This window comes from Silurus meridionalis, chromosome 10 (genome assembly GCF_014805685.1).
Source record: "Silurus meridionalis isolate SWU-2019-XX chromosome 10, ASM1480568v1, whole genome shotgun sequence".
NCBI classification, from domain to species: Eukaryota; Metazoa; Chordata; class Actinopteri; order Siluriformes; family Siluridae; genus Silurus; species Silurus meridionalis.
The window spans coordinates 15,785,433-15,811,387 of NC_060893.1; the positions used below are offsets into that span (position 1 = coordinate 15,785,433).

Sequence of the window (25,955 nt, forward strand, 5' to 3'; positions counted from 1 at the left end):
AGGGGAAATGCCAGCAATAGATGATTCTGCTAAATGTTTTGGTTTATTTTTGTTTGTTATGATGCTCGTGCAGCAAGTTGATGAAAATTCATAATCTACAAGAAATAAGGTTAATACGGTTTCATTAACGTATAAGCAATTGACCCTTCGCAAACCTGCCCTCCTTAGTTACTGTTGCTATGCCCGACAAGCCATGCCACCATGACAAGAACACCTGTCAATCAAGCTTTTTGCAAAGGGTCAATTGCTTATACATTATACATGCTTATACAGATTACGACTGGGAGTGACGTCACTTCCCAATACAAACACGCACAATAACATCGTCCCTGAAACTTGATTTACATCTTTCAGTGCAAGGCATCGGAAATACAAAATGCACACCATGCAAGGCTTTGGAAAGGCGAAAGGGATTGCGAATCCATTTGTGTTTTGGCAGGCTGCATAAGTAACGCAAAGAAAGTGAAAACGCAAACGTGGAAAATTAATATTGGCATTTAAATATAATAACTAATAAATATAATAACTCGTAAGACACGGGAAATACAGTTGCAAATCTACTTGGAAATGGTTTCCATTAGAAATTCGGCAGCCACTGTGCGTTTGCTAAAACGCAAACGGTAATGCAGGATTTGCAATTACTTTTGAATATTGTCCGGATTATCCTTCTAAATTTTTCAATCATTTTTGCTAAATTGCAAAAAACAGCTGACATGGTCCGACCAGAGCCAACGGTGCGAAAAAAAACCCCAAAGCCGACTGACACTCAACTCCTCCGACATTCCCCGACCGTCGGCTTGTTGTGTACCGCACTTTAAATCCTACTCATTCGTTCTTAATCAAGCCTTATGTATTTTATAAAGAATTTCACTGCATGTCGTACTCTGTATGCATGTGTATGTGACAAATAAAATATGATTTGATTTGAGAAAAATATTTGGAGAGAGAATGAAGGTAACTTTGTGGACCTGTATTGTTAATGAGCCTTCAACCAGCTGTAGTTTAGAACAAAGTTGGCATGGGGACCATGCCAACAACAAATGCACTGACTGTAGAGTCTTGTGTTGTTTAATAAATGTTTCATTTAATACATTTTCTGTATCACGTGTTATTAATTATTAGATTTTACGAGATGAAGGGGGGAAAAAACTGCAACATTTCTAAATATTGGCATCGGCCAAAGAAAAACCCATATCGGTCGACCTGTAATCGAGATAAAGAAACGAGTCGTTCTGCCTGACCACTTCAGCATGTTTAAGCCTGAGATAATGACTCAATCACTACACGAGTGCATATAACAACATGTGGATAAACAATTTATTCAGGCCAAAACTGAGCAATCGTGCCATGGGGTGAGTCTCAGGACCGTGTGCCTCTGTGTTCTCAAATCTGTGACATGTTGATATTTTTCTAACACTTGCTTAGTTTGTAGTCAGCAGGTTTTTAATAAATAAATAAATAAATAAATAAATAGCTTGAAGTTTGCTGTGCAATCCTTGTTGCTGGTTCTATGATTGCAATATACATATAGTATATAATACGCTGTGTACAGTAGATAAGAACCAAATCTATATCCAGATTTATCTACAGCTGTTTTGTGAAGAAAAAAAATAAAATCAAACTATACAAATCAAACATGATTACATTACCTTTAGAAAAGACTTAATGTCACAGACACTCATTTTGTTTCTGGCTATTTTAACAGTTACTAAGTGTATTATTTAGTAGATAATAAAACACATGATGATCCAGGAATCTATAGATCACAGCAATAAAATGGCAAATTAAAAACACTAGTAAAGGGGAAAAGAAAGCATTGGAAAGAGGGAGTAAACTTTCATCATCTAAGATTTCCTCACAGCACTCAGATTTCACAGACTGCACCCCCGGAGCTTCACAGTCGAGAAACTCTGACAAATTGGTAGCAGTCTTCAGGCATCATACTGCTGAGCTGAGAGCACAAAGGGCAAAACAGCAAGAAATGCAAGTGGACCTACAAGTGATTACTCGCCCTGGTGGTGATTATATCAGCATAGCACAAGGCGCTAACGCACTCACTGAAAACAATGGCTTTTTGTTTACTCACAGTGGTGTGAACGGGATGGGTTCGGGCTCTCGCTTTTCTACACTTCACTACAGTCATTATCCCTCAAACGCACCTTGACCGCAAATAGTTAACAGTGAACATCATAATTAGAACATGTCAGCTATTTCCACTAACAAACAGTACCACACATAAGCACTGCGCTTCGTAAACATTTACAGGAAACCAGAACATACAGTTCAAGCTCATAATAGTCTATTTATTTACACTCAGTCACCACAGCTTCATCTTCAGTAACAACTCTGGGAGAAATTAGCCCATATTAGCTGTGAGGATGCCATGATAGCAATACTGGTATCAGAAATGTATCAAATACTACGCTTATTTACTTGTACATGTGCTTGTGAAAATGAAAAAAAGCTACTTGTGAATGAAGCATGGTGAAGTGAGCATGCAGAGAAAGTGCTGTGACTGAGAGCACTTCAGTTCTGTGAGCACTGAGCACTGTGGGTGCTCTCTTCCTTTCCATTTTTTAAAGCACCTTGTCCTCATTTTAATTGATCACACTGACAGAATTGTGTTCATATTGACTGCCCTCAAGCTCATTAGTTAAGACTGTTACACTACAGTACATCAAACATGAACTTGAACACGAGAAGTTCTTCATTAGCAGCACACAATCTAAACAAATCTAAACAAAATGTTCAACAGTGCTTCTGGGTTATGTATTTAGTGTATTCAATTTCAAAACATGTTTATCCTGAAAAAAAGAAAATGGAGGCTTCATCCCAATTAGTGACAGTCTACCAAAAAGTCTTCCCTCACCCAAGGGACAAAGTAGTTATAATGATTCATTTTTTATTATTTACTCATGTCAATGCAGTCAATTCTAACCAATTTTATATTTCATACTCATAATTTATGTGCATTCTGCCATCTTCAGCTTGAGCCGAATCCTAAATTGCATCCGATTCGCTTTCTTTGTGCCCTGCTAAGGTTCAAACATACTGTGCTTATTGAAATACAGTCGTGGAAAAAGCTTGGGTAATTGTGCTTCAATGCTCAATGATACTCAGCACTGAAAATTCTATTTTTGTAAAAAGACTAAAGAATTAGCTCAGACGAGGCCTCGAGGTCTGCAGCCACATCCCCCCTTTTAACATCAAATTAGTTTTATTTCAATTATACTTCCTGGGTGGTGTTTTATAAGCCATGTCTCACTGTAGTTGCCTCCAGAAAAAACACTCCTACTTTGCCAGGTAATGTTACACACACACACACACACACACACAGGTTCGGGTTGCTACTGAGAAATGCTGACACACTTTGAAAAAGCATTATCGCAAAAAGAAAAGAAAAAAAGGAAAAGAAAAAAAAGGCACTGGATCATTAAAAGAAAAAGTGTCCCAGATTCCAGTGATCACTCCAACCTACACAGCAGAGACTTCCTGTGATATAACGACTTACGATACACTATTAGATTAGAAAAGTGATTCCTGAGGTGACATTTGCTGCCCTGTTGATATAATTACAATTTATGTAGTACGGAGCAATAAAACACGTTTCTCAACATAAAGTATCGTTTAGGATGCGTGTTTCAGATGAACAACCTTATAAAACATTCAAACTTACATACTATAACGCACCTATAGCGCTCATGTGACGAAGCCCATACATACACTTTATCTTAAAAAAAAATTTCAATATTAATTGCTTGTACTGCAAACATCTTTTTCCATAGAATATCAATTACACCACATAAAAACTGTACATTTTAGTTTAATTTCCCTATGAAATATCTGTTCATGTGTTGAAACAGGTCATGTGTTGAAACAGGAAGTTGCATCAACTAAATTTACTGAAGGTCATGAGAGGAAGAAGAAAACATAACTAACACCTATTATTTAAAAAAAAATAAATATATATATATATATATATATATATATATATATATATATATATATATATATATATATATATATATATATATATATATTTTAAAAGGTTAAACATCAGCTTATATAAACTCTGTGTGAAATAAACTAAATATCGTTCGAATCATTTGCTGTTAAATTACACCAACAACAAATCTCATCAACATCTCAATCTCCTGTTGATATTAAGTCTCAATAAGAAGCTATGAAACCATTTAGGAAAAAACACAGCGTTATACTAAACTGCTTCCAGCTCCGTATCTGCATAGTCAAGATATTAACAGAAAAAAACCCCATAAGAAAATGTAACTAATTATCTCTAGGCTCTGAAATAAAGCACAAAGAGAAACAAGGATGAACTTTCTTATATACAATTACACACGCCGCTCTGAAGGTAACAGATACAATCAAAAATAAATTTGAACACATTGACGTAAGAGAGTTCTGAGCCCACACCGTGAAGCTCTTTCTTTTTTGTGTATGAGCGGAAACACAAGCATCTTGCGTTCTCTCTCATGCCCATGTCGCTTTCTTTGTTTATTAGTTCGCACGTGATTGTTCAAGTCAATCAGCAGATTGCAATCAGAATTTTTCCGAAGACTTCAAAGAATTAATCACAGTAATTTTTGAACCTTTCAACCCAGCCTTCAGTGTGCAGTATCACATTATTGATTACAGCAAATAACATGTCTTTATGCAGAACCACTTCCTAGTTTTCACCTCAGATTAAAAAAATTAATAAAAACAAAAAAACAAAAAAAAAAACCCACACACAAACTATGACTGTATAATCACATTCCTTCTTCTGGGGGGAAAAAACCCAACAACATGGGAAACCTGCTCTTTTGGTCAAATATACATTACAGCATGGTGAAATTCGTTCTTCGAATATCCCAGCTTGCTCAGAAGCTGGGGTCAGAGGGCAGGCTCGGTCATGATTCGGAGCCCCTGGAGCACAGAGGGTTAAGGGCCTTGCTCAAGGGCCCAAGAGTGGCAGCTAGGCACCAATATAAAAAGAAATCATTTGTAACAATAAATATGGAAAATAATTTGTGGATACCTGACTAATACCTGACACAAGATTCTTTTAAACATCCATTTTACTTTTAGTCCTCATATGCTGTCATAATAATCTTCACTCTTCTTGGCAGATGTAGATTTTGGATTCTACTTTTGGAGCTTTGTGCTCATTTAACCACATGGGTTTTAGTAACATGAGGTAGTGATGTAGGAGTGAGGAGGCCTGAGGTACAGTCAGTGTTCCAGTCTTCTACTCCAACCCATATAAACCATATCTTCATGGAGCTGGCTTTGTATAGAGGTGTAGTCTCATGTTGAAACAGGTTTGGTTCTCCTACTTTGTGTGAAAGGAAATTGTAATGCCACTGCATGCAAAGACCTCCTATACAATTGTGTGCCTCCAACTCTGTGGTAACTTTTCCTTTGGAAAGGATCGCTAATGGCTGGAAAAGTCAGATGACCCAAACATTTGTTTATATAGTGCAGTTCTGGCTTGTTCGCATACATTATTGTAACAATAGTAATGACTACTTCATAAGGACTCGTGCAGCAGTCTACGATAATTACATTGTTGAGACGACAGTTTTTGGCAGTTCTTTAGGTGTTCTTTTACATTTTCCCTCGCAGGAAAGTCTTCAAGACTGAGGACTTGCAGTTTCTGACAGGCTGCATTAATCCCTCATTAACTTCAAGGAAATTCGAGAGGTTGGTGAAGGAACGACTAATTAGAACAGCTATAGTGTAAGCGAGAACAAAAAGTGATTTGTCCCACAGACATTTCATTACGCTGAATGTACCTCTACATGGATAAAAAAAAAAAAAAAGTGTAATTCTGCAGTAAATAAAATCACACGAAACTTGACATCAATGCCATCAACAAACAGGGACACCTTCTTTTCTTGTTTACCAGTCTGTCTAAAATACCACTAATACATACAAACAAGGAAGATCCTCTTGAAGAAAATCACAAGATTGCTGACCTTGCTGTGACCCTGACCCTGTTTGGATCAGTTCAGAAAAATAAATAAAATCCCTTCATCTGTTGGTTACGGTTGTCCTATCGAAATAATTCAGACACGCTTTCAACCACTTTAGATATTGCGTATGAGGATCTCAGTGGAGCAGACGGTCATTCATTTTTTACACAAAGGCACAAAACCAGTTCCTTCGATATAAAAGGAACTAAACAATCAATTGCACCCTTGGTCATGTTTTATCCCTAAACTGTTATATTTACAACCATTTTTACTTCATTAGTCCTGAATCACTGGCTTCAGTAAAATCCCGTTTATCTCTTAAAAGAGTTCCATGAAGGACTTGAAAGTGACTTCTGAATTGGACAGATGTTCTTCGTGAGCACAAATGCTGCCTGCTCAGTAGTGTGTCTGAATAAAAATAAATAAAAAATCCCACAGATATTGGTCCCAATGCTTTTTGTAATATTGCCTAACCTTAGCAAAGAAACTAATGTTAAATGTGATAAAACACACACACACACACACACACACCCTTTAACCACAACTCTGTCCCTGCTGTTCAGCAACAGCAAAGTGTAAATTGCCGCATGCAGGCTCCTGTGACTCAGGATAGTAGAAATATCCCCACCTACATTTAGGTAGTGGGGAAATAAAAAGAAAAAACATGGGCGTATTCCCAGAGGGAGCTCATGAGCAAGCTGGTGGATTGTGGGCATGTCACGTTCTGACACGTTGAAAGAGATCAATAAAAAAAGCGTGACTCTGTTAGCGGCAATAGCTTATCACATCGTTTAGCGGCTGTACACAGTAGCTCACAGTGTGCATTCAGGAGATAAACAAACTGACACAGAGCTCTGAAAGCGACCCTGCTTCTGACACACCAAAAAAAACAAACAAACGGCTTGATCAAGGCGTTCATTCAAAACATTCATGCTTACAAAACACAAGGCTTCCCAACACCCACGCAAACCACAGAGGGAGAGGAAGAGGCCCTGGGCGCGAGCGCGACACACACCGCATCTTCGGCTTGCTGCTAGATAGCACTCATGAACACTTTACACCTTGGTGTTCTGAAGTAATGAAATATTAGTACATTTTTGAGCGTTTGAAATAACCCTTTAACACTTTCGACAGCCTCGGTCTGATTTACCACTCAATATAGCTGGCACTAGATCCACTCAACCGTCTTAAACAAATCTGACATGGAACAAGAAACACAAATAGCAACAGGAAGTGCTGTCGTAGGAAAATAATCAACGATGAACTGGCGGGAGACGTTTAGCGTTTTCAGAAGTTACTAATTTTCTGATGATGGCACATTCGGAAGTTTTTAATTACTTTTAGAGTACAATGTTCCAATAATAACTAGGCGTTTTTCTAGATCAATCTAGAAGTAAAGCATCTCCTTTATTTTCTCGAAGTAAATAAGAGGGAAACTGCAGCGTCGTTCGGATAAACTGCACATCAGCTGTACTGATCGGCTTTACTGTAACAAAGCGCTGAAAAGTGGAGACGACTTCTCTGAATGATAACGAACGCATGAATTGTTCATAGAGAAATTGGTAGTTTATCGCCTGTAACCAATAAAAAGCACTGGAAATCTCATCAAGCAATTTCTCCTGAGTTTACAGAGTGATGTCACATCGACACGGCAGCGCTTTTAACCAGGTTTACAGCATTAGTTGTTTAGACACAGTATATAAAACAATAATAGAATAAAATAGACACAGTACTGGTTATGTCTGGTTATACACTGATTATATCAGTCATAAAGACAAGATAATCACTAACAATATGGTTATTTGGAGTTGCCACAGTAATCACTCCGGCCTAAAGTAGCTTTATATGAGCATTACATGATCTGACAGAGCAAACAAAATACATACTTTCACAAAAGCGTTCAAGTTTTTATTTCTATCCATTTCTCACATCAAACCTCCCAAGATGGGAAATGACATCATTACAACTCGCAAATGATCACCACAGATGCAGCATTAGAACGAGCACATTAGACACCAGTGATAGGAGTTACAGCCTTCACTTCTGTCAGAGCAGAACAGAAAATTTATCAATATTTTCTGACCAATCAGATTCAAGAGTTCAATTCAATACAATATGAACCAATATTGTGTTCATGGTCACATCTTGCTGTTTATTTCGCATATAAGAACAGCGTGACTGCTTTTATATAATACCAGTTCTAAACATTTTGTGTAACTGGCAGTTCAGACATGAGGTGGCCGAATATTCTGTTTATTTTTGCTGAGTTAATGAAAATAGTTATATAAAGCGCTATGTGTTGTCATGCACCTATAACTATACATAACATTACTGTTAACGGATCTGAAACCAAAACAGAGGATGAAAAAGTGTCCAGATATTTGGTTGTCAAGGTCTTTAGTTGTGTGTCTCAACAAACACCTGTATGACCTTGCATAGAAAAAATAATAAGTACCCAACATGAGCCATATATATCAACAGGAATCCATATCGGCGACCTCCATCACCTAACGCCTGACCACAGGCTTTACCCGTTTTAGAACTCGCTTTTCCTGACAAATGGCGAAAGAGCAGAATTCGCAGCCGGCTTTGTTTCAACCGAAAACCTTTTAACTGCTGCCAGCGAGCCAGAAGTGGCAACAAAACACGAGGCACCACCGAGGCCGCCTCTTCACAACCACAACTTTTTTTTCCTTAAATAATGAGACGTGCATCGACCTTCACCAACCAGTGCACAACACAACATAACGCAACACACAAAAAGCAGAAAAAAAATATCTAACCTGTCCACGCTGCTATCTGGCCGCCTGGCTTGCTGTTAGCTCTTACAGGCTAATAACGCTCCTTTTTTAAAAAATCTATGGATTTCTGATTTACTCATACACTCCTACGTGAGCAAGTCACAGCAGCGGATTGAGTAATAACCAGAACAATTGCGGCAGGCTGCATCTCAAGCTTCTGTGTTAAATAGACAGAAATGTGGATTTGTGAGGAAAGCTGTCACTAGTCACATTTCAGCATTTTCAGATTTCCGACCAGTTGCCGCTGGAGGATTTAATGCAAAGGGTCCCATGTGTCCAGAAAAGTGTAGCCTTAAGCAAGAGGACATGAATACCACCGCCTCTCCTGCCTGGTTGCTCTTCCAGCACATGCCTTTAGATCCTCACAACGGAGCGAAATAACAGCAGTCGGAGTTATTCATTTAACCAGTGTATCTAAGTCAATAACGTACCGATATTAAATCTTGAATCTAATCCTTATATTCATTTACAATCACACTCAAGATTCTCAGATCGGATTACTGAAATGCACTGTTTGTTTTGCAATTTAAAAAATTGAACAAATTGCATATTAGTCTTTAATAATTAACATGTGATCGTCAAAAGGGATGAAGTAAATCTTGGACCCTTTTGACGATCACATGTTAAGAGGAGAAAAAAAAGAGCTTCCTTTTTGTTGAAACTTCTTTCATCAACATAGTGATTTGTTTTCACTTTAGTTAACAGATTTCTAAATTACCCACAGTGCCATTTAACGGTCTGCTCAGAGTGTTGGCAGCGAGATTTAAAAAAATAAAGGAAACACCCTCTCATCTTAGAATTCCTGTGCGTGGTCTCCTCAACATCAAGTTCAGCAAAGTAACATCAAATCAACATGGCTGCTCATAGATCAACAATACGTCAGCATGCTCTCTCTATTCAATTGTTAAATCTCTAGCACTCCCTATACAGCTTTTAGAAGGTCTACATCCACAGTTATCTGACTCATTCACTGCAAGCAAAAGACAAATATGGAGACCTCCAGACGGAAATGACATACTTCCAAATTCTGACATTCGGAGATATTTCAGGTACAACATTGGTCCTCGGTTCATCCCTACCTAAAGAGAGTGATGCGGCAGCACTTTAATCTTTCCGGCTCCGTTACCTCTTCATCTGAATACTTGGCTCAAAGAGATCAAATTTCAAAGCTTCAGTTTTCACGCTGATACCACTGTTAAATGCCATCACACCCATCATCTGGTATGCAGCTAACTAGACAAGCTGAGTTTGCAAGCTGCACTGCCTTCTTAAACTCTGACTCAAACATTTGCAGTCTCCACTAGTTCTTTGTTGGATTTGTCTTCAATATGCTGGTGGAGGCCACTGAAAAATGGTTCATGAGAAAAGTGGCTCGGTATCAACCAACCAATTTGCACCAGAATCACTAAACCCATCACAAATATTTCAGTTGCATCTTAGAGAGGGGTTGATTTTAGGAAAAGCTTTTTTTAAGGCCAAAACTATTAACCTTATAACCTCATGATGCCACACACACCACCCATGGTCATGTTCTCCAATGGTTTCCTGTAACTGCACACATTAGATAAAAAAAACCCTGATGTGTGAGGTTTTCCAAACCTGAAATGTACCTCAAACATTTAAGCTCTTGAACCAAATGGACAACTTGCCTTAGCCATTAAAAACCTTAAGACGAGCCTGAACACTCTTCTCTTCTCAGTACCAGCACCAAGGTGGTGTGATAAACTCCTCCTGACTGTCTGAACAGAACTGCAACTTAAAACAATAATGCAGAATAATAAACCTGATGCACGTTTACATTTCAACAATGATCTTTTGGATCCAACAATGTGTGAGCTTGCACATCTGTTCAGACTCTTCAGAATCGAAAGAAAAAAGGGTTCTATAATGAACCCTGTACCGTTTGTTGATTTAATTCAAGAGTTTATCCAAAAGGGTTCTAAGCCAGAATCAAAGAACCCTTGAGAACCCAAAGAACCTTTAAAAGGTGCAGCCTATGAATACATTTTCTTTAACCTTTATAGACATGATGATGTTCTCAAAAAATTGTGAAGGATACAGTTTACATTGTGTAATCATATATAAGATAAGAGTGGTATAAAAATGAGTAAGGATTGGGGTGAAAATTAGGTTTTAATTTGGTCTTCAGCCATTACACATCCCACGACCCGAATCGATCCGTGTTGTACAAGAAACATCGAATCGCTGTAGAATTCAACAGGCTCACCAGAAGAACCCTGAGTTCATTAAACTGTACCTGTAACAGTAGGTAGTGGATCAATTCCAAATTATACATTGACACATGATTCACGATCAGGCTCAAACAAGTCAAAATGAGTTGAGTGTTTGCCAAAATTGTTTTATTTTTTCTTCTGCTTCTTCAAGCTGAGATCAGGAAATCAAGTCTCTCAATCTCACACACACACACACACACACACACACAGCATGAATAACCTCTGAGACAGCAGCATGGAGACATGCAGGCTTTCAGACAAACTTTAAGACTGTAATTGAACATGGCCATGCTTTAGACGGTATGATGTCGGTTCGATATATCGCTACACCGGCGCCTGGATGAGGGAGGAAGCCCGACTTGTTGTCTCCAGTGGATTTGGAGCCTCCAACATATTAGCACAAGCTGCTGAAACACAATCGGCATGTTTTGGGCTGCAACTTTGTTTCCTCCCAACTTTATTTGTGGTCTAAGCACATCTCATGCGGGTCAAAAATCCAACTTTTAAAAAAAACCATGAAAGTGGTGGATTTTGCTTAACCGATTGCTTTTTTTTTCTCCCCTCAAGAACATTCCAGGCTAAAGGGAAAAAGGACTGGTTTCCCCCAGCAAGCCACACACACCTCACGCAAAAAGACAACCCGTGCACACTGAATCCACACAACGACACAATGAACGCGGTGCCCTGACACCACAAATGAACACTTTAACATCCCTGTAAAGAAAAAGCCGAGCCCGGTATGGAAGTGCAGGGCCCGGCGTCGCCATCCACAGCACGACCACATAGGCGCACACATAGCCTATAACAACACGTATAGCATGCATAGCTGCCATCAAGCGGACAAGAAACGGAGAATAATTTGCAAAAACTCCTCGATCGGGACCTAAAACCTGACAAAGGACATGTCTATGCACTGGCCTGTGTATTTTTATCCAAGTTGAACAAACTAACCTGTTTATGAAGAGAGCGCTCCGTTTGGATGTTGGGTTGAATCCGAGTTAAATCCACTATCAGTAAAACAAAGAGGCGAAAATGCCCGAGCGGTTCCGAAACAGGCCGAAACCAGGAGGGGGGGCTGATGCGCATGCGCTGAGCTGCAGCGTGAATGGGGGAGGTCGGGAGTCCCGTGTCAGCGTGTATATTTCATCTCATTCATTTTTGAAAGTTACATTTGTCTTCTTTTAGGGAAAGAGACTGAGTAAAAGGTATGTTTCTTTGGATGAACATGGTTGGAAACAGAATGATACATACAGGCAGACATCACAATAATTTTATTTTATTTTTTTCTAAATAAATACACACACTATTACTCATAAATAACCTTAAATATGCTATCAGTAGGTCATTGATTTCTTTCAACAGACCATTGCACAAGCCAGGCACTAATTATATGAAAATGAAAATGATTCTTGACATCTCTGAGACATGTTGGACATTACATTATTTTCATGATCATTTACATGTGTTTTCATTATCACATGCAACACGTGTTAAATTGGTCTTATATTGCTTGATGGGATATTAATTGTGGTGCAAAACAAAAACAAAAGTATATATTGCGACTTGTAAATATGTCATAAATATGATGCATGGTTAAAGTCTTATACTTCCTACCTTTTGGCCTTGTAACCTTTTAACTGACTACAAACTTCCAACCCTCTTGTACAATACAAAGAAGAAACTGCGCGCACACACACACACACACACACACACACACACACACACACACACAAATGCACAAACTTGTTAATTTTAAAACAATGTTTGCATATGTACAGAATTTATGTGGATGTTTCAGTTGCATTAAAACAAATATGCTGTACTGTCTTATGTCTACTCTCTCACTGTCTTATATTGTTATTTGACTAATTACTGCACACATGCACTTTGTCATTTTCCAGATAGTTTTGTGTAGCTTTGTGTTCTGTACTACATTTTGTTTATTTATGTTGTTTTCTCGAGCCCCTTGTTGTTTTTGGTGCTGGGGGAACACTATTTTGTTTCACTGTGTACTGTACTTTATATCAAGAGGCCCTAACTTTCTGGACCAGACTGTGGTTTTGTTCCACACAAAAAGAATAAAAACTTTCTCATTTGTATTTTATTTCCATTTATTGACTTTCACGGTCTGCAGGGTTTTGTTTCAGGTCACTTGTTTCAGTCGCATTTTTTTTCTGTGCATTAATTAATTAATGCACTTATTCTGCATTATTACGGTGAGTTACATTTTCATTATATTTGTAATTAAATGAATAATGAATTTATATAATATGTATAATAGTAATATAATATGCACAGTTTTGCACGTGACAATTTTCGGAGAATTTTTCTTGCAACTGGTTGGAAAGACAGTAAAAACTAACTTGTACTATTCATCCATTTCTAGATTTTTCCTTTAAAATAATTCTCCTGTTTGACCTTTTAAGGGTTAAAGCTAGAATCTTTGATGGACTTTTTTCTATAGTCTACCTCCAGATTGCATGGCCAGTTTTTGCCTAATCCTCATGATCTTCTTCTTCTTCTTTCGGCTTTTCCCATTAGGGGTCGACACAGCGAATCATTCGTCTACATACCCCCCTGTCCTCTACATCTGCCTCTTTCAACCCGACTAGCTGCATGTCTTCCCTCACAACATCCGTAAACCTCCTCCTTGACCTTCCTTTTTTCCTCCTTCCTGGCGTCTCCATCCTCAGCATTCTTCTACCGATATACCCCATGTCCCTCCCCTGCACATGTCCAAACCATCTCAATCACACCTCCCTCACCTTGTCTCCAAAAGGTCCTACATGCGCTGTCCCTCTAATAAACTCGTTTCTAATCCTGTCCATACTCGTCACTCCTAACGAAAACCTCAACATCTTCAGCTCTGCTACCTCCAGCTCCACCTCCTGTCTTTTACTCAATGCCACTGTCTCTAATCCATACAACATTGCAGGTCTTACTACAGTCCTATAAACTTTCCCTTTCACTCTTACAGATACTCTTCTATCACAAATCACTCCTGCCACTTTTCTCCACCCACTCCACCCTGCCTGCACTCTTTTCTTCACTTCTCTAACACACTCTTCATTACTTTACACTGTTGACCCTAGGTACCTGAACTCCTCCACCTCTTCTCCCTGCAACCACACCACTCCACTGCACTCCCTCACATTCACACACATACACTCTGTCTTACTCCTACTAATTCACTGTGTATATTCAACCTGTTAGATATCATACAATTCATGACAAAATAAACCTTTTTGCTTTTTATGAAGCAACTTTTACATTGAGGTTATGTGTTGTTTTGTTGCAGGATGCATATTCAGTACCATGCAAACTTTTTTTGCAGTAACATAAAACAAGTTAAAATCATGCATGGCCCATACGAGCACGTGCCAACATCAGCCCGGCGCAATGACATCATCAGTCACGAGGGAGAGGGCGTGGTCATAAATGCCTGCCTTCGGTATTGTATTGGCTTTTTCCTTTTCCTTTTACTTCCTTGGGACTTTAGCCGGCACTTGTAAATGAGCGACCTGCTGAACTTGGGGTGAAGTTTACCTTTTGCTACATATATATGACACGGTTGGTAGGTTTAGTTGAAGACTTTTAACAAGTCTTCCGCTTGAAATGTTCATTCCAGTGCCTGGCTGTAATTCAGTCCCAGCGCTTCCCACGTAAAGCTTCTCTATGGAGGATGGAGGACTCGCCAGTGATTCCTCGGAAGTGCGAGTTGAATATGATTCCCCACAGAGGAGCCCAGCGCCGCACTTCAGAGTGTACAAGAGAAGATGGTTCATGTTACTGGTCCTTTGCTTGCTTAACTGCTCTAATTCAGTGGTAAGTGACTAGGAACTGCGGTAACTCCTGTTTTACCTTTAAAGCATTGGTATACAAGAGAAATGGTCTAATATTGAAACATAACAGGGAAATCTCATACAAGTGCTGTAACAGAGTTTGTATTTATTTTTGAGTTTACCTGTTTTAGTGATTAGATGATATAAGTATAAGGTTTTGAATGCACCAGGTGTGGTTGCAATCAGGTCATCCAGACTTGTGGCTCCGCCCCTAAACAAACACCACTGTACTAACGTTATAATAGCAATGTTATTCCCCATTATCATCATTTGTCTTCCTGCTTTATCTTCAGTTCTCACTTAATCCTGTTCAATAAGACTCCTTTATCTAGACTCCAAACGTTCAACTTGCTTGACGTGAGATATAAAACAAAGTGTGTATTAGAAAGCACTATATTACCATTCTACACATCTGGGCAATACAAACAAGCAAACAAACAAACAAACAATAAAACTCATCCAAACCCAGAATGTTAAAATATTAAGGCTTTAACGGTTTTACCACCAATTTATAAGCAACAGTTTAACACTCCCGACACTCTCCTCTGCCATGGTTGCATGTTTGTTTTTGCTTTTTTAGTGGTGTTTGGGGAAAAGCTAGAAACAGGAACATTTTTATTAGGTAGTCTTCTTGTACGCGAAGGTGAAATCAAGATAATGATTCGGATGCTTGATGTAAAAATAAAACAGGTTTCATTTCACCAATAAATTCCCTACACAATAACTGTTTCAAAACATCAACATTAAACAAATAAACAAAACAAAAAAAAAAGCTTATTTCTGTAAAAAGCTGTTTGCAAGTTTATCTACAGGGCGTAAATATTTAAAGAAATCACAGAGTGGCTATCCTATAATGTATACATTTCTTGATCTATTTGTTCCATTCATGTTGTTTCCTGTTAAATAATTTGTTGTTAAAACCATGTTCTGAAAACATGCCTGAGTTTCTCTGTAAATAATATAAAAAATGTTAAAGTTAAAGATTAAATGGCAAGGTAAAGACAGATTAAAATGAATATAAAAGGGTCTCAGTAAGGTGTCTGGTCAGTAAGTAATGTCTGTGTGTCTTGGCAAAGATTCTACACATCTTTGGAATCGTACAGGATGAGGCTGTACTTACAATAGATATTTCTTCATTTGGTATTTTGGTGATAGAGAGTGCTGTCTGCCAAACCAGAGTAAAATCCCCCATCGGGTATATCTGATACCTGCCAATGCTATGATTTACATCATCTTCATACTCCTCAAACAATTCACTCAGCCTCTTTGTAGTTGAAGTCCATAGAATCATTTCATCACACGATAAAGTTGTCGAGTTAGAAATCGTCATATTGATCTGCGGTGACTTTTCCCTCTAAGAGGATTGAGACAAAATGCTCTGAACAACTTTACAGAGCCACCGGTTTTATGTTTCATTTGTCACTCACAGTTCACTTCCGCTGTGTTTATCAAGTAAATCATCAGTGGTTAGTGATTTACACTTAAAGCTCATTCCAGCAGCATTAATTCGAAAGAAAAGGAGAGTTGAATCCTGAATAACCTCATACAACCTTCATGAGTGCCGAGTGAAGATTACAATTATTTGAATAATTTAGACTAAAACCTACTGGAAACCTGGGTTAACAGATTAAACAAATCTGTTGTACTGAGTTTACTAGTAAAGATTTATTGAGTTTCCAGAGTAACTACATGCACAGAGTGTCCATCAGATAAGTTTTGTAATTCATGTCTATACCCAGCAACCACGGTTTGAACCTGCAAACTGACCCCATTGGATTTTCAGTCAAACACATTAAATAAACTGCAGCAATGGCTGAATTCTAGATAAATGTTATGTTTGTTAACTGTTTGGAAAGTGCTACTATTGTGAGATGACTTCAGACAAAAGGACAACTCCCCTTCCCTCGGATTAGCAAAGGACTTATAATTATTTATGATTACAGCAGCAGTTCTCTGATAGAAACCTACAGTATCCAGGTTAAAGTTTTCCACTGAAGCTAGGTTAAGTCCTGAGCATAAACTTGTTTATAAAAAGTGCATATTTTAAGATTTTGTAAGTTTTCTCTGTATATATGTTATAATCATATGATTTTTATATTTCTGGTTTTCTGAATGATGATTGATAAATTGGTGGGAAAAGGACATCAAAATGTTTAGCAAATGGAGAACTACGGATGGCTACTAAAGCCCTCATGCGCAATGCTGACCAGTCATCAGGATCAGATCATGAGTGTGAAACCAGTGCATTTTTCAGTTTCACATTGTGTTTACTGTTTTCTTCATTAAGCCTATTGTTGGATCGTTTGTCTCACACTACTGTGTCTATGAGCATTGATTATATAAGTTTAATTTAATACACAAAGTTTGCTAAATTAGACTTTTTAGACAATGGGGTGCACATATTTATTGTCACAATAGCACATAGTACTGTGGACTTCATTAAACATAGCTGTTTACTTACACATGCATTTAATTTCGGTCTAAAATGAAGAATCACATTTTTTTGCAGCAATGGCTGACTTTTGCCCCAATAGCAGATCAGACAGCGGAGAATCTGCATGTTACACTGGAACTGGTCAACTGGCTCTCTCTGGTCTACATGGTGGTGGCTATTCCTCTGAGCTTCATCACCATATGGATGCTGGATAAACTGGGACTACAGCCATCCGTAAGCACAACTACATCCATGCATGTCTTTATTATTATTATTATTTTTTCAAACTTAGTCAAAAAGAGGGAAAAAAACACATTTGAAAGTTCCATGTTATTATTCAGGATATTATTCATGTGACTGAGGAGAATCTTGGAGTATCTTGTGCAGAAACAGACACGTTGATCAGTAATATTGATTTCCCTAAAGATGGATCTGCATGCTATGATATTAAGTGTAAGAATCTGCAATATGGTTTCGAGTTATGTTCCTTGTATGATAACATTGTGTAATGCCTTCTTGCCTCAAGCAGACTCTTGTACAAGACCAGAGGGTTTGGAGCTAGGCCAGGTTAGAAGGATTATGTTGAAGAGCTATATGCTGAGGCTAAAGGGGCTTATAAAGTCAAGTAGACAAAAATATGGTCTTTTATAAGAATATAAGAAACGAGAAAATTATAACTTTAAATATGTCCTTCATCATATAAAAAGGAATTAAAGCACAATGAGGACTATCTACTAATAACAATTTTTGGAAAGAAATAAAAATTTGTATAATTGTAAAACATCATTGACAACAAATATTAATGAGGTATGCGGAGCAGAGAACATTACTCAGCTGTGGAAAAATACATTACTATGAGCTCTTTAATTGTGTTAAAAGTCACCCATTTAGTGGGTCATATTAAAAATAATGATGATGTGTTTGTTTTTTATCACGAGAGATTTGTGATGCAATCATGAGGTTAAAAGATAAGAAGGCATGTGGTATGGATAAAAAAAATATCTGCTGCGCATTTAAAGTTTGCAAGCAGAAAACTCTGTCCTCTGCTTGCTATTTGTTTTACTGGGTTTTTAGTTCATGGCATTTTACCTGATTCTATCTTACCTGTTATGTTAGTGCCTATTATTAAAGATAAAGCTGGAAAATTATTAGTATGGAAAATTATCGGCCTATGGCCTTGGCCAGTATTGTATACAAAGTTTTTGAGAATTTTAATAAACAAGTTGGAACAGTTTCTTTTGACTTCTGATAATCAGTTTGGTTTTAAATCTAAACATAATATGGATACGTGTATTTTCGCTTTAAAGGAGATTTTAGATAGATAGATAGATAGATAGATAGATAGATAGATAGATAGATAGATAGATAGATAGATAGATAGATAGATAGATAGATAGATAGATACAACTTTATTGTCATTGCATTGTACAGGTACACAGCAACGAAATGCAGTTTCGCAGTTTAGATTTGTATATTAGGAAAAATTCCACAATTTCTATTAGATTTATTGATTGATCTAAAGCCTTTGATTGTGTGAATCATGAAAAATGATTTGATAAGCTACACATCAGGTGGGTTCCTAAATTTTTAGTGAGAATTCCGGCTTTTTGTTACGCTCATCAGTTAATGTATGTAAAATGGGGTAATCATGTGTTTGCTCCTTTTAATGTAGGTAATGCAGTTAAACAGGGAAGTATTTTGTCTCCAGTTCTTTTTAATATTTATATGGATGGCTCATTAAAGCTCTTAAATAGTTGTGGAACAGGTTGTTTGGTCAGTTAAATTATTATCAACCATTTGAGGTTTGCGGATGATTTGGTGATTTTTTTGCCCATAAAGTGCAGGACTTCAACAGCTATTAAGTGTATGTTGTCATTATGGCTCAAATTTTAACATTATCCCTAACCCTAACCCTTTAGACTTTTCTCTCTCCGGTATTGTCCCTAAAGTTTAAATACTTAGTACATTATATAACTGATGACTTGTCTGATGATAACTGATGACTTGTCTTTAGACAATGTCATGTGATGCGGCACAAGCAAATATGTTGGTTAGAAAATTTAGTATGTCTTCAATATCTGTGAAGACTGTACAGTATAGAGCATACTGTACACCTATGTATACTGCCCATTTATGGCAGCGTTACAGAAGAAGCAGCATGCAGAAACTTAAGGTAGCATATAATGATTGAATGGGATTGTTGCTTAAGGTGCCACGATGGAGAAGTGTAAGTCAAATGTTTGCCATCGTTGGTGTACCAACCTGCTCTGCTGTGTTACGTAATCTCATGTACAGATGTATGGGTAAGCTATTAGAGTCTGTAAACAGTATAATTTCTACACTGACAAATCCTGCACTAAGCTTTCAGATTTTTCTCCAACATGTAGAACCACCGTCGTTTCAGTCTGTATATAAATGCATGATATTGCGAATTATTATTGTTTTTCTTTTTTAGTTTTTTGTACTGTTGTACACAATGGGCCGTGTTTGTCCTTAAAAAAGTGATTATATATATATTCACAAGGAATCCTTAAGGAAAGATGGATGTGTAGTGAGGAAGTGATCTGGTTTGTCCCTCTGGGGATCTCAAAAGATGTCATTTTCAGATATTGTTTCAAGTACAATGTCTGCTTTTAAAACACTAAAGCTATTAAAAACACAATAACCCTTTAAGGAGTCAGTTGATAAAATATTGTCCAGCCACCCAAAAGAGGAACTGTGAACTTTATTATTAGCATTTGGCAGACACCCTTTATGCAGAGTGATTTACACTGGAGCATTCGAGGGGTTAAGGGTCTAGCAGTGGCAGCTTGGTGGTGCCGGTATTTGAACTCATGACTTTGGACAAATTCCAAAGTTCTAACCACTGCTTTACCACCCTGTAGTTTAACACCACACCCCTAAAGTGTTTATTTCTGCTGCAATTTGTCAAATATTGCTTAATTTATTGATTTATTTAAAACAGCACATCATAGGAATGACTTCTTTAATGTTGCATTTGATGTTGAGGAACAAGTTAGTTCCCGTTTTCATTTATAACAGCTATAAATAATAGCTGCTTCACTGGCTTCTTTTTTCTCCGTCACAAAGTTTTATTGTAATACTTATACGTTATTTTTGCAATGCTCATAAACATTCTGTGTATATTGAGATGCTTTGATTTCTGCTCTGGTTTATCAGAATCGGGGATTCAACCGTGCTGTGGCATAAAACTAAAAGTTAGATCTGTGATGTCGCAGTTGTACAATAGACCACATTTACTTCTCAACAATATAAATGATTTAATTGTGATGAAAAACTATTGCTTCAGTATGGGCCAAAAATGTGGGTCTGCTTGTTATTACAGATGATCCTGGGCTCATGGCTGAACATGGCTGGCAGTGTAATGAAGGTAGTAGGTGTGCTAAGCTATCTGCCGGATTATACCATGTTCCCTGTGGTGATGACGGGACAGACCCTGTGCTCTCTGGCCCAGCCACTGGTAGTCTTCACCCCTACCAAACTGGCAGCTCTGTGGTTCCCTGAGCACCAACGTGCTACGGCTAATATGATTGCATCCATGTGTGAGTGCCCCTGTCAATAGTTTTAATGTTTAGTAAAGATAGTCATGTATCTAACACTATTTTTTCTTCTTCTAGCAAATCCCCTTGGGCTGCTTTTTGTTAATATCCTCTCTCCAATGATCCTCAGTAGAACCAATAGTCTTTTCATCCTGGTAAGATATAAATTGGAAGACATATTATTATATATATTTATTATATATTTAACAATAATGCATAATATGCAAAGATTTTAAAAATACTAAGTACTTTATTTAAATATTATACCAATATTTCTATCTTGTATTCTTTACACTAACACTCATTCACTGTTACAGCTCCTTATATATGCTATACCTGCCGTCATCGTCTGTTTCCTAGCAACAGTGGGCATCCAGAAGAGCATTCCCCCAACACCACCTTCTGCCAGTGCAGACACGTCCAGCTCTGAACCTTTCCTACAAGGCATTAAACTGGTACCTTCACATGCAACTACTCAAGAACATACACAAATTCTACACAAGTCTTTCATGCAGAAATGGTTAAAAAATAAAATTGGACACAGACTCATACATACAGACTTCAAGAAAGAAACTTCCAGAAAGTTGTTTTTTTGTTCCACTATTCTTTTTTCTATTGGCTACTTTTAAAAAACTGAGCATGTGCCAACAGTGTAGCCAATCAGGTTGAAATGACAATCTAAAACACCAACTCCACATTCATTGCCATTGGTAATATAAAAACATTATGAAAAAAAAAAGGTTATTAAAAAAAGAATTTGTTGTCAATTACAGTAAATCACACTAAACACATGACAGTCACATTGCAGCAAATATTTTGTAGCTGACTTCAAAAAGCCACTGTAATTTCGGAAATTGCTCTGTTTTCCTGCAGCTTGTGACAAATAAAGCCTACCTGATCCTGCTGGTGTGTTTCGGCTCAGGCATCGGCATCTTCACTTGTTTCTCCACACTGCTCGAGCAGATTCTCTGTGTCAAAGGTTACTCAAATGTAAGTCGAAAACATATACTACCTATTTATTCGTAGGCATGTCCACAAGAAGCCTCTTCATATATTGCTTTGGCGTGTGGAGTCAGAATTTCAGACACATCTAAATGCTGAAACAATTCACACTATATAATATATGCATACATTGAAAATTATTTATTTGGTCTTTTTATAATAGTTTTCCCAAGGGCAAGTGTAAATATATTTAATAATACATTTATAATGTAATTTCTTAACAATAAAGATAATTTGGATTAAATAAAATCTATTTTTTTTTGCTCAAAATATTGTTTTCTTTGATCCCTTGTGAGATGCATCACTTTGTGCATCACTTTCTATGGGTTGATAAAAAGTGAATGTTTTTATAGATTACAGTGGAACAAATCAATTTTCAATACAAAACAGAAGAAGACCCCAAGCCAAATGAGTTTGTGTTTATGTAAATAAGGACCAGTTTGACAGTGGCAAGTGTACTTTGATCTGCAGTGAACATCCAGTTTTACAGCTTTTAGAGGTATTTGGAATGCGAGCCAAAAAAGCACACCATTTGTGCTGCATTTCATTACAAAATACAGATTATATAATCATTTTGGGTTAAACTAGTATTAATTTTCTATCAGGTTAGTAGTCGTGATAAAAAAAAATACATATACAGTTAAAAAAATTGTTTTCTCTGTGGCAGGACTTTGCAGGGTTGTGTGGTGCTCTCTTCATCGTATCCGGGGTGTTTGGAGCTGCTTCCATCGGTTTTTTTGTGGACAAAACAAAGATGTTTACAGAATCCATCAAAATCAGCATGTGCCTAACGTCTTTGGCCTGCACCGCATTTGCAGTGGTGAGAACAACCATCAGATCGGTGATATTTCAAGTACACAGGGATCATATTGTGGGCATGATTGGAGTCCAAAAGAATCATATTGTTAAATAGGAATGGTTCTCAAACCAGTCCTCAGGGGCCTACAGATGGTCTACAACTCATACAACAACATATGTGGAGCTGAAGGATTGCTCTGAGGACCACTGATCTACACCATGTGTGTAAATATGATTTTATCTATCAGGCTAAACTTCTTGCATGTGTTTCTCTAAATTCTTCCAGGTTTCCCAATTGGCAGAGCAGAAAGTTGTGATTGGTGTAGTTTGTGCTCTTTTTGGCTTGTTCGGATTTGCCACCTATCCAGTTGCCATGGAGCTGTCAGTCGAGTGCTCTTACCCAGTTGGAGAGGCGACATCAGCGGGTCTCGTGTTTATTTCAGGGTATAAATGATCTTATACCATGTACTAGATTAAATATAGAAAGGTGTTGATAAGTACTTTTTTGAAAATGACTATTTCTTTATTAGGCAGATCCAGTCCATTGTCTACACTGCGCTCTTACCAGCTCTTACAGAGAAACTGACAGACTCAACACTGTCTGTTTGTGCTGCTGGTGAGGATGCCAATCTGAACTGGATGGGTGAGTGGTGCACAATTATACGTCATCTGAGAGAGCTTCAGTGCTCGCTAGTTGCAAGTTGTTCTTTTTTCTTCACTTTTAAATCTTCTAATTCAACGCACTAGTTAATGACCAGCTTTAGCGCATATGTAATAGCAGACACACTTTGCAGGACTTCAGCCCTTCTGTAAACTAGTCACCCATTTACAAGCATATACTGTACGGCCACAAGTATGTGCACTTGTTGAACTTCTAATTGCTCATCTCTCTTTGAGCTTTTGCAGTTTGCAGCAAATCTCACACAGGACAAACACTGAAATGAAGAGAATAGACCACTGGGAATATTTTAATTCAAAAAAATATTCATATGCAAGTCAGTGATTCTGATAGAGCTTAGACCAGCAGTGAAGGCCTTGCTGGCCCTGAAAGGCCGCCACTGTCTAGTGAGTAGTTCTTCCACATAGTCTCCAGCAAGCCACGCCTTACTCGGCTCACTTGGAGAGCCATTTTCATAATGCCCTTTTTTTCCATTTTCAGAAAGCAAAAACGATATATATAATGTATTACTTTGATTCAACTATAAAATAGCTTTTGGTAAAACATTTGGCTCAAATCTGCATTGAAACGAGGCATCACTCAGCATGAATATACTTCTGAGTTATTGGTAAATAATTATCAATCGCTATTCCACTACAACCACAACAAACCACAGACTCATTTACAAGTCTGAGTGTTAAAGGTTTTGTAGCTACTCAGATCAGCGCTATAAGTAGTTCAGCAACTGGACTGAAACTGAAACCTTTAACCACAATTGGGCCAAAATGACTTTCTTTGCATGTGAGAGTAACAGAGGTGGTGTCAGGTCAGACACACCATTGACACTCAGATTTACCTCATTTGCACTCATCAGCATATGGAAAGGTAAAAACAGGCCTTCATTAGCATTGTATTACAAGGAGGCATTTTTACACTAGTTCTAGTGCTAGTTGTCAGGTAATGTCCAGACCTGCCTGATTCATCCTGACGCCTTACATCTGGCTGAAGTTCTCATTATCTAAATATCATATGGACAGCCTAATGATCAGCTAGATGTCTTTAAACGGTACCTCATAAAAACCTTGGCTGTTGGCTGCGGATGTTCAGGACTGCACAAAACTTTTCTTCAATGAACAGTTAAAACTTTTAGGATGCGGATGTGTTCCTTTTTAAATTAAAAATCCTTTTTTCTCTAAAGCTGCTTGTCTGTTGTTAAAATCATAATACAAATAACATGGTATTGAGTTCTAAGCTTTTTGAGACAGTTCCTGCATCATTTTCACTTCCCCCTCCCTGTAGAAAGAGCTGTAATAGGCGAGAGAGAAGAAAAACACCACTTTGAAAACTTCTATTATTTGCCCCAGTTTGCCTTTATAGTAATAGTAATAATGGTGAATTCATTTAAAGAATTCTCTCCTACACTACAGTGTCCGTGCTGGTGATGGCTGGATTGTGTTGCTTAGCTTCCTGCTCCTTCGTCATCTTCTTCCATACCCAGTACCGGCGACTCGATAAAGAAGCTGACGCAGCCGAAAACCACTCCACAGACACCGAGGAATAACAGCACAGATGTATGACTGGACATAAACTCTCACCAAAGCATCTAGCAGAATATATGAAAAGCCAGCAACAGAAACCACTGATGAGTTCCTGTGCACTGTTACTAAAACTTTTACCCCAGTCAACTCAGGCAATTTTTACAGTCAGATATTTGTAATTTCTATATGGTTTTTAACAGGATGTATGATTTAATTCACCGTCGTTCAGTTACAGTTCGCTATCCTGGTACTAAATAAGGCATTTGCAAGTTTGCACTCTAACATTATACTGTTTTTTGTTACATTTTAAAAATCAGGTTACAACATTTTTATATATATATATATATATAAAAATTTGGGACTGCACATGTATGTAAAAGTTCATGGGACAAGAATGAATGTAAAATAACCACTATGTCGTCTATTGAGTAGTTTGGGGGGTGTTTTTGTGTTTTTTGGCATTTGGTAGTTTAAACTTTAACTGCAGACAGATTAATAAAGCCTGGTGATTAGACCTCTCAAAGAACACTGATGAACAAATGACCCCTGTTAAAGAGCACTGCTATAGACAGTTTGATACACATTGTGAAGAACTGGTTAAAAAAATCTATAATGTCAGGAATTCTGATGCATTTGATCACACAAATGCTGATGAATGCTGTGGACCTTAAAATATGCAGTGTTCTAACTGCAGGATGGTGGGATATAATCACTCTAAACCTCTAAGAATGAACCTTTTAGTGTATAGATTTTTACATGTACATTTCGCTTTAGATTTAAACACGTTCCATGGATTCCCTCAGTACACATTTATTTCATGAACACTTTAAATGTGCAAAGTATTGTTGCAGTGATAATTCTATATTTAACAATATTTAATGCAGCTATCTATTCTGCCTTCTTAACAATTTTAAAATGTCCAACAAAAGAACACTATGCTTTAATACTGGCGAGATGTGACTAATATTAAACATTTGTCCGTGTCATTTTTGCCATGTGCTTCACGTTCCATAATAACCTGAGAGCTTTGAATTAAAGAGGCAGACGGTTTTTTTAAACAAAGAAAAAAAACAAAAGGGAAGATGTTTCATTGTATTTCTTTACAGTTGAAAA

The 25,955-nt window shown here is 37.6% G+C and overlaps 2 protein-coding genes across 3 annotated transcripts in view; one reads left to right on the plus strand and one right to left on the minus strand.

Moving 5' to 3' along the window:
* LOC124392522 (polycomb group RING finger protein 3) overlaps nucleotides 1–12,251 on the minus strand; it is a 47,136-nt gene extending 34,885 nt beyond the window's left edge. Inside the window, exon 1 of the mRNA XM_046859636.1 lies at nucleotides 11,962–12,251. The gene's annotated coding sequence lies outside the window, so the exon portion shown is untranslated. The remainder of the gene's footprint in view (nucleotides 1–11,961) is intronic.
* Nucleotides 12,252–14,438: 2,187 nt separating this feature from the next.
* On the plus strand, nucleotides 14,439–25,828 carry slc49a3 (solute carrier family 49 member 3). Of its 2 annotated transcripts, XM_046859104.1 has the most exons (11): nucleotides 14,439–14,545; nucleotides 14,639–14,835; nucleotides 17,362–17,520; nucleotides 20,633–20,849; nucleotides 20,925–21,001; nucleotides 21,164–21,301; nucleotides 21,720–21,836; nucleotides 22,516–22,668; nucleotides 22,933–23,090; nucleotides 23,177–23,289; nucleotides 24,732–25,828. In XM_046859104.1, the coding sequence occupies exons 2-11, from the start codon at nucleotides 14,686–14,688 to the stop codon at nucleotides 24,863–24,865; spliced, it is 1,416 nt and encodes a 471-aa protein (XP_046715060.1). In that variant the 5' UTR covers nucleotides 14,439–14,545; nucleotides 14,639–14,685; the 3' UTR covers nucleotides 24,866–25,828. The 2 variants fall into 2 exon arrangements, with proteins under 2 accessions (XP_046715060.1, XP_046715059.1); XM_046859103.1 differs by having other exon boundaries at nucleotides 14,453–14,835.
* The last annotated feature ends 127 nt before the right edge of the window (nucleotides 25,829–25,955 follow it).

Bases quoted from the DNA above. Each gene is read 5' to 3' on its own strand.
- slc49a3 (XM_046859104.1), top strand. From the start codon at position 14,686: ATGGAGGATGGAGGACTCGCCAGTGATTCCTCGGAAGTGCGAGTTGAA. The intron at 21,302-21,719 runs GTACCTTCACAT...GTTTTCCTGCAG, and splicing joins TCCTACAAGGCATTAAACTG to CTTGTGACAAATAAAGCCTA. The intron at 21,837-22,515 runs GTAAGTCGAAAA...TCTCTGTGGCAG, and splicing joins GTGTCAAAGGTTACTCAAAT to GACTTTGCAGGGTTGTGTGG.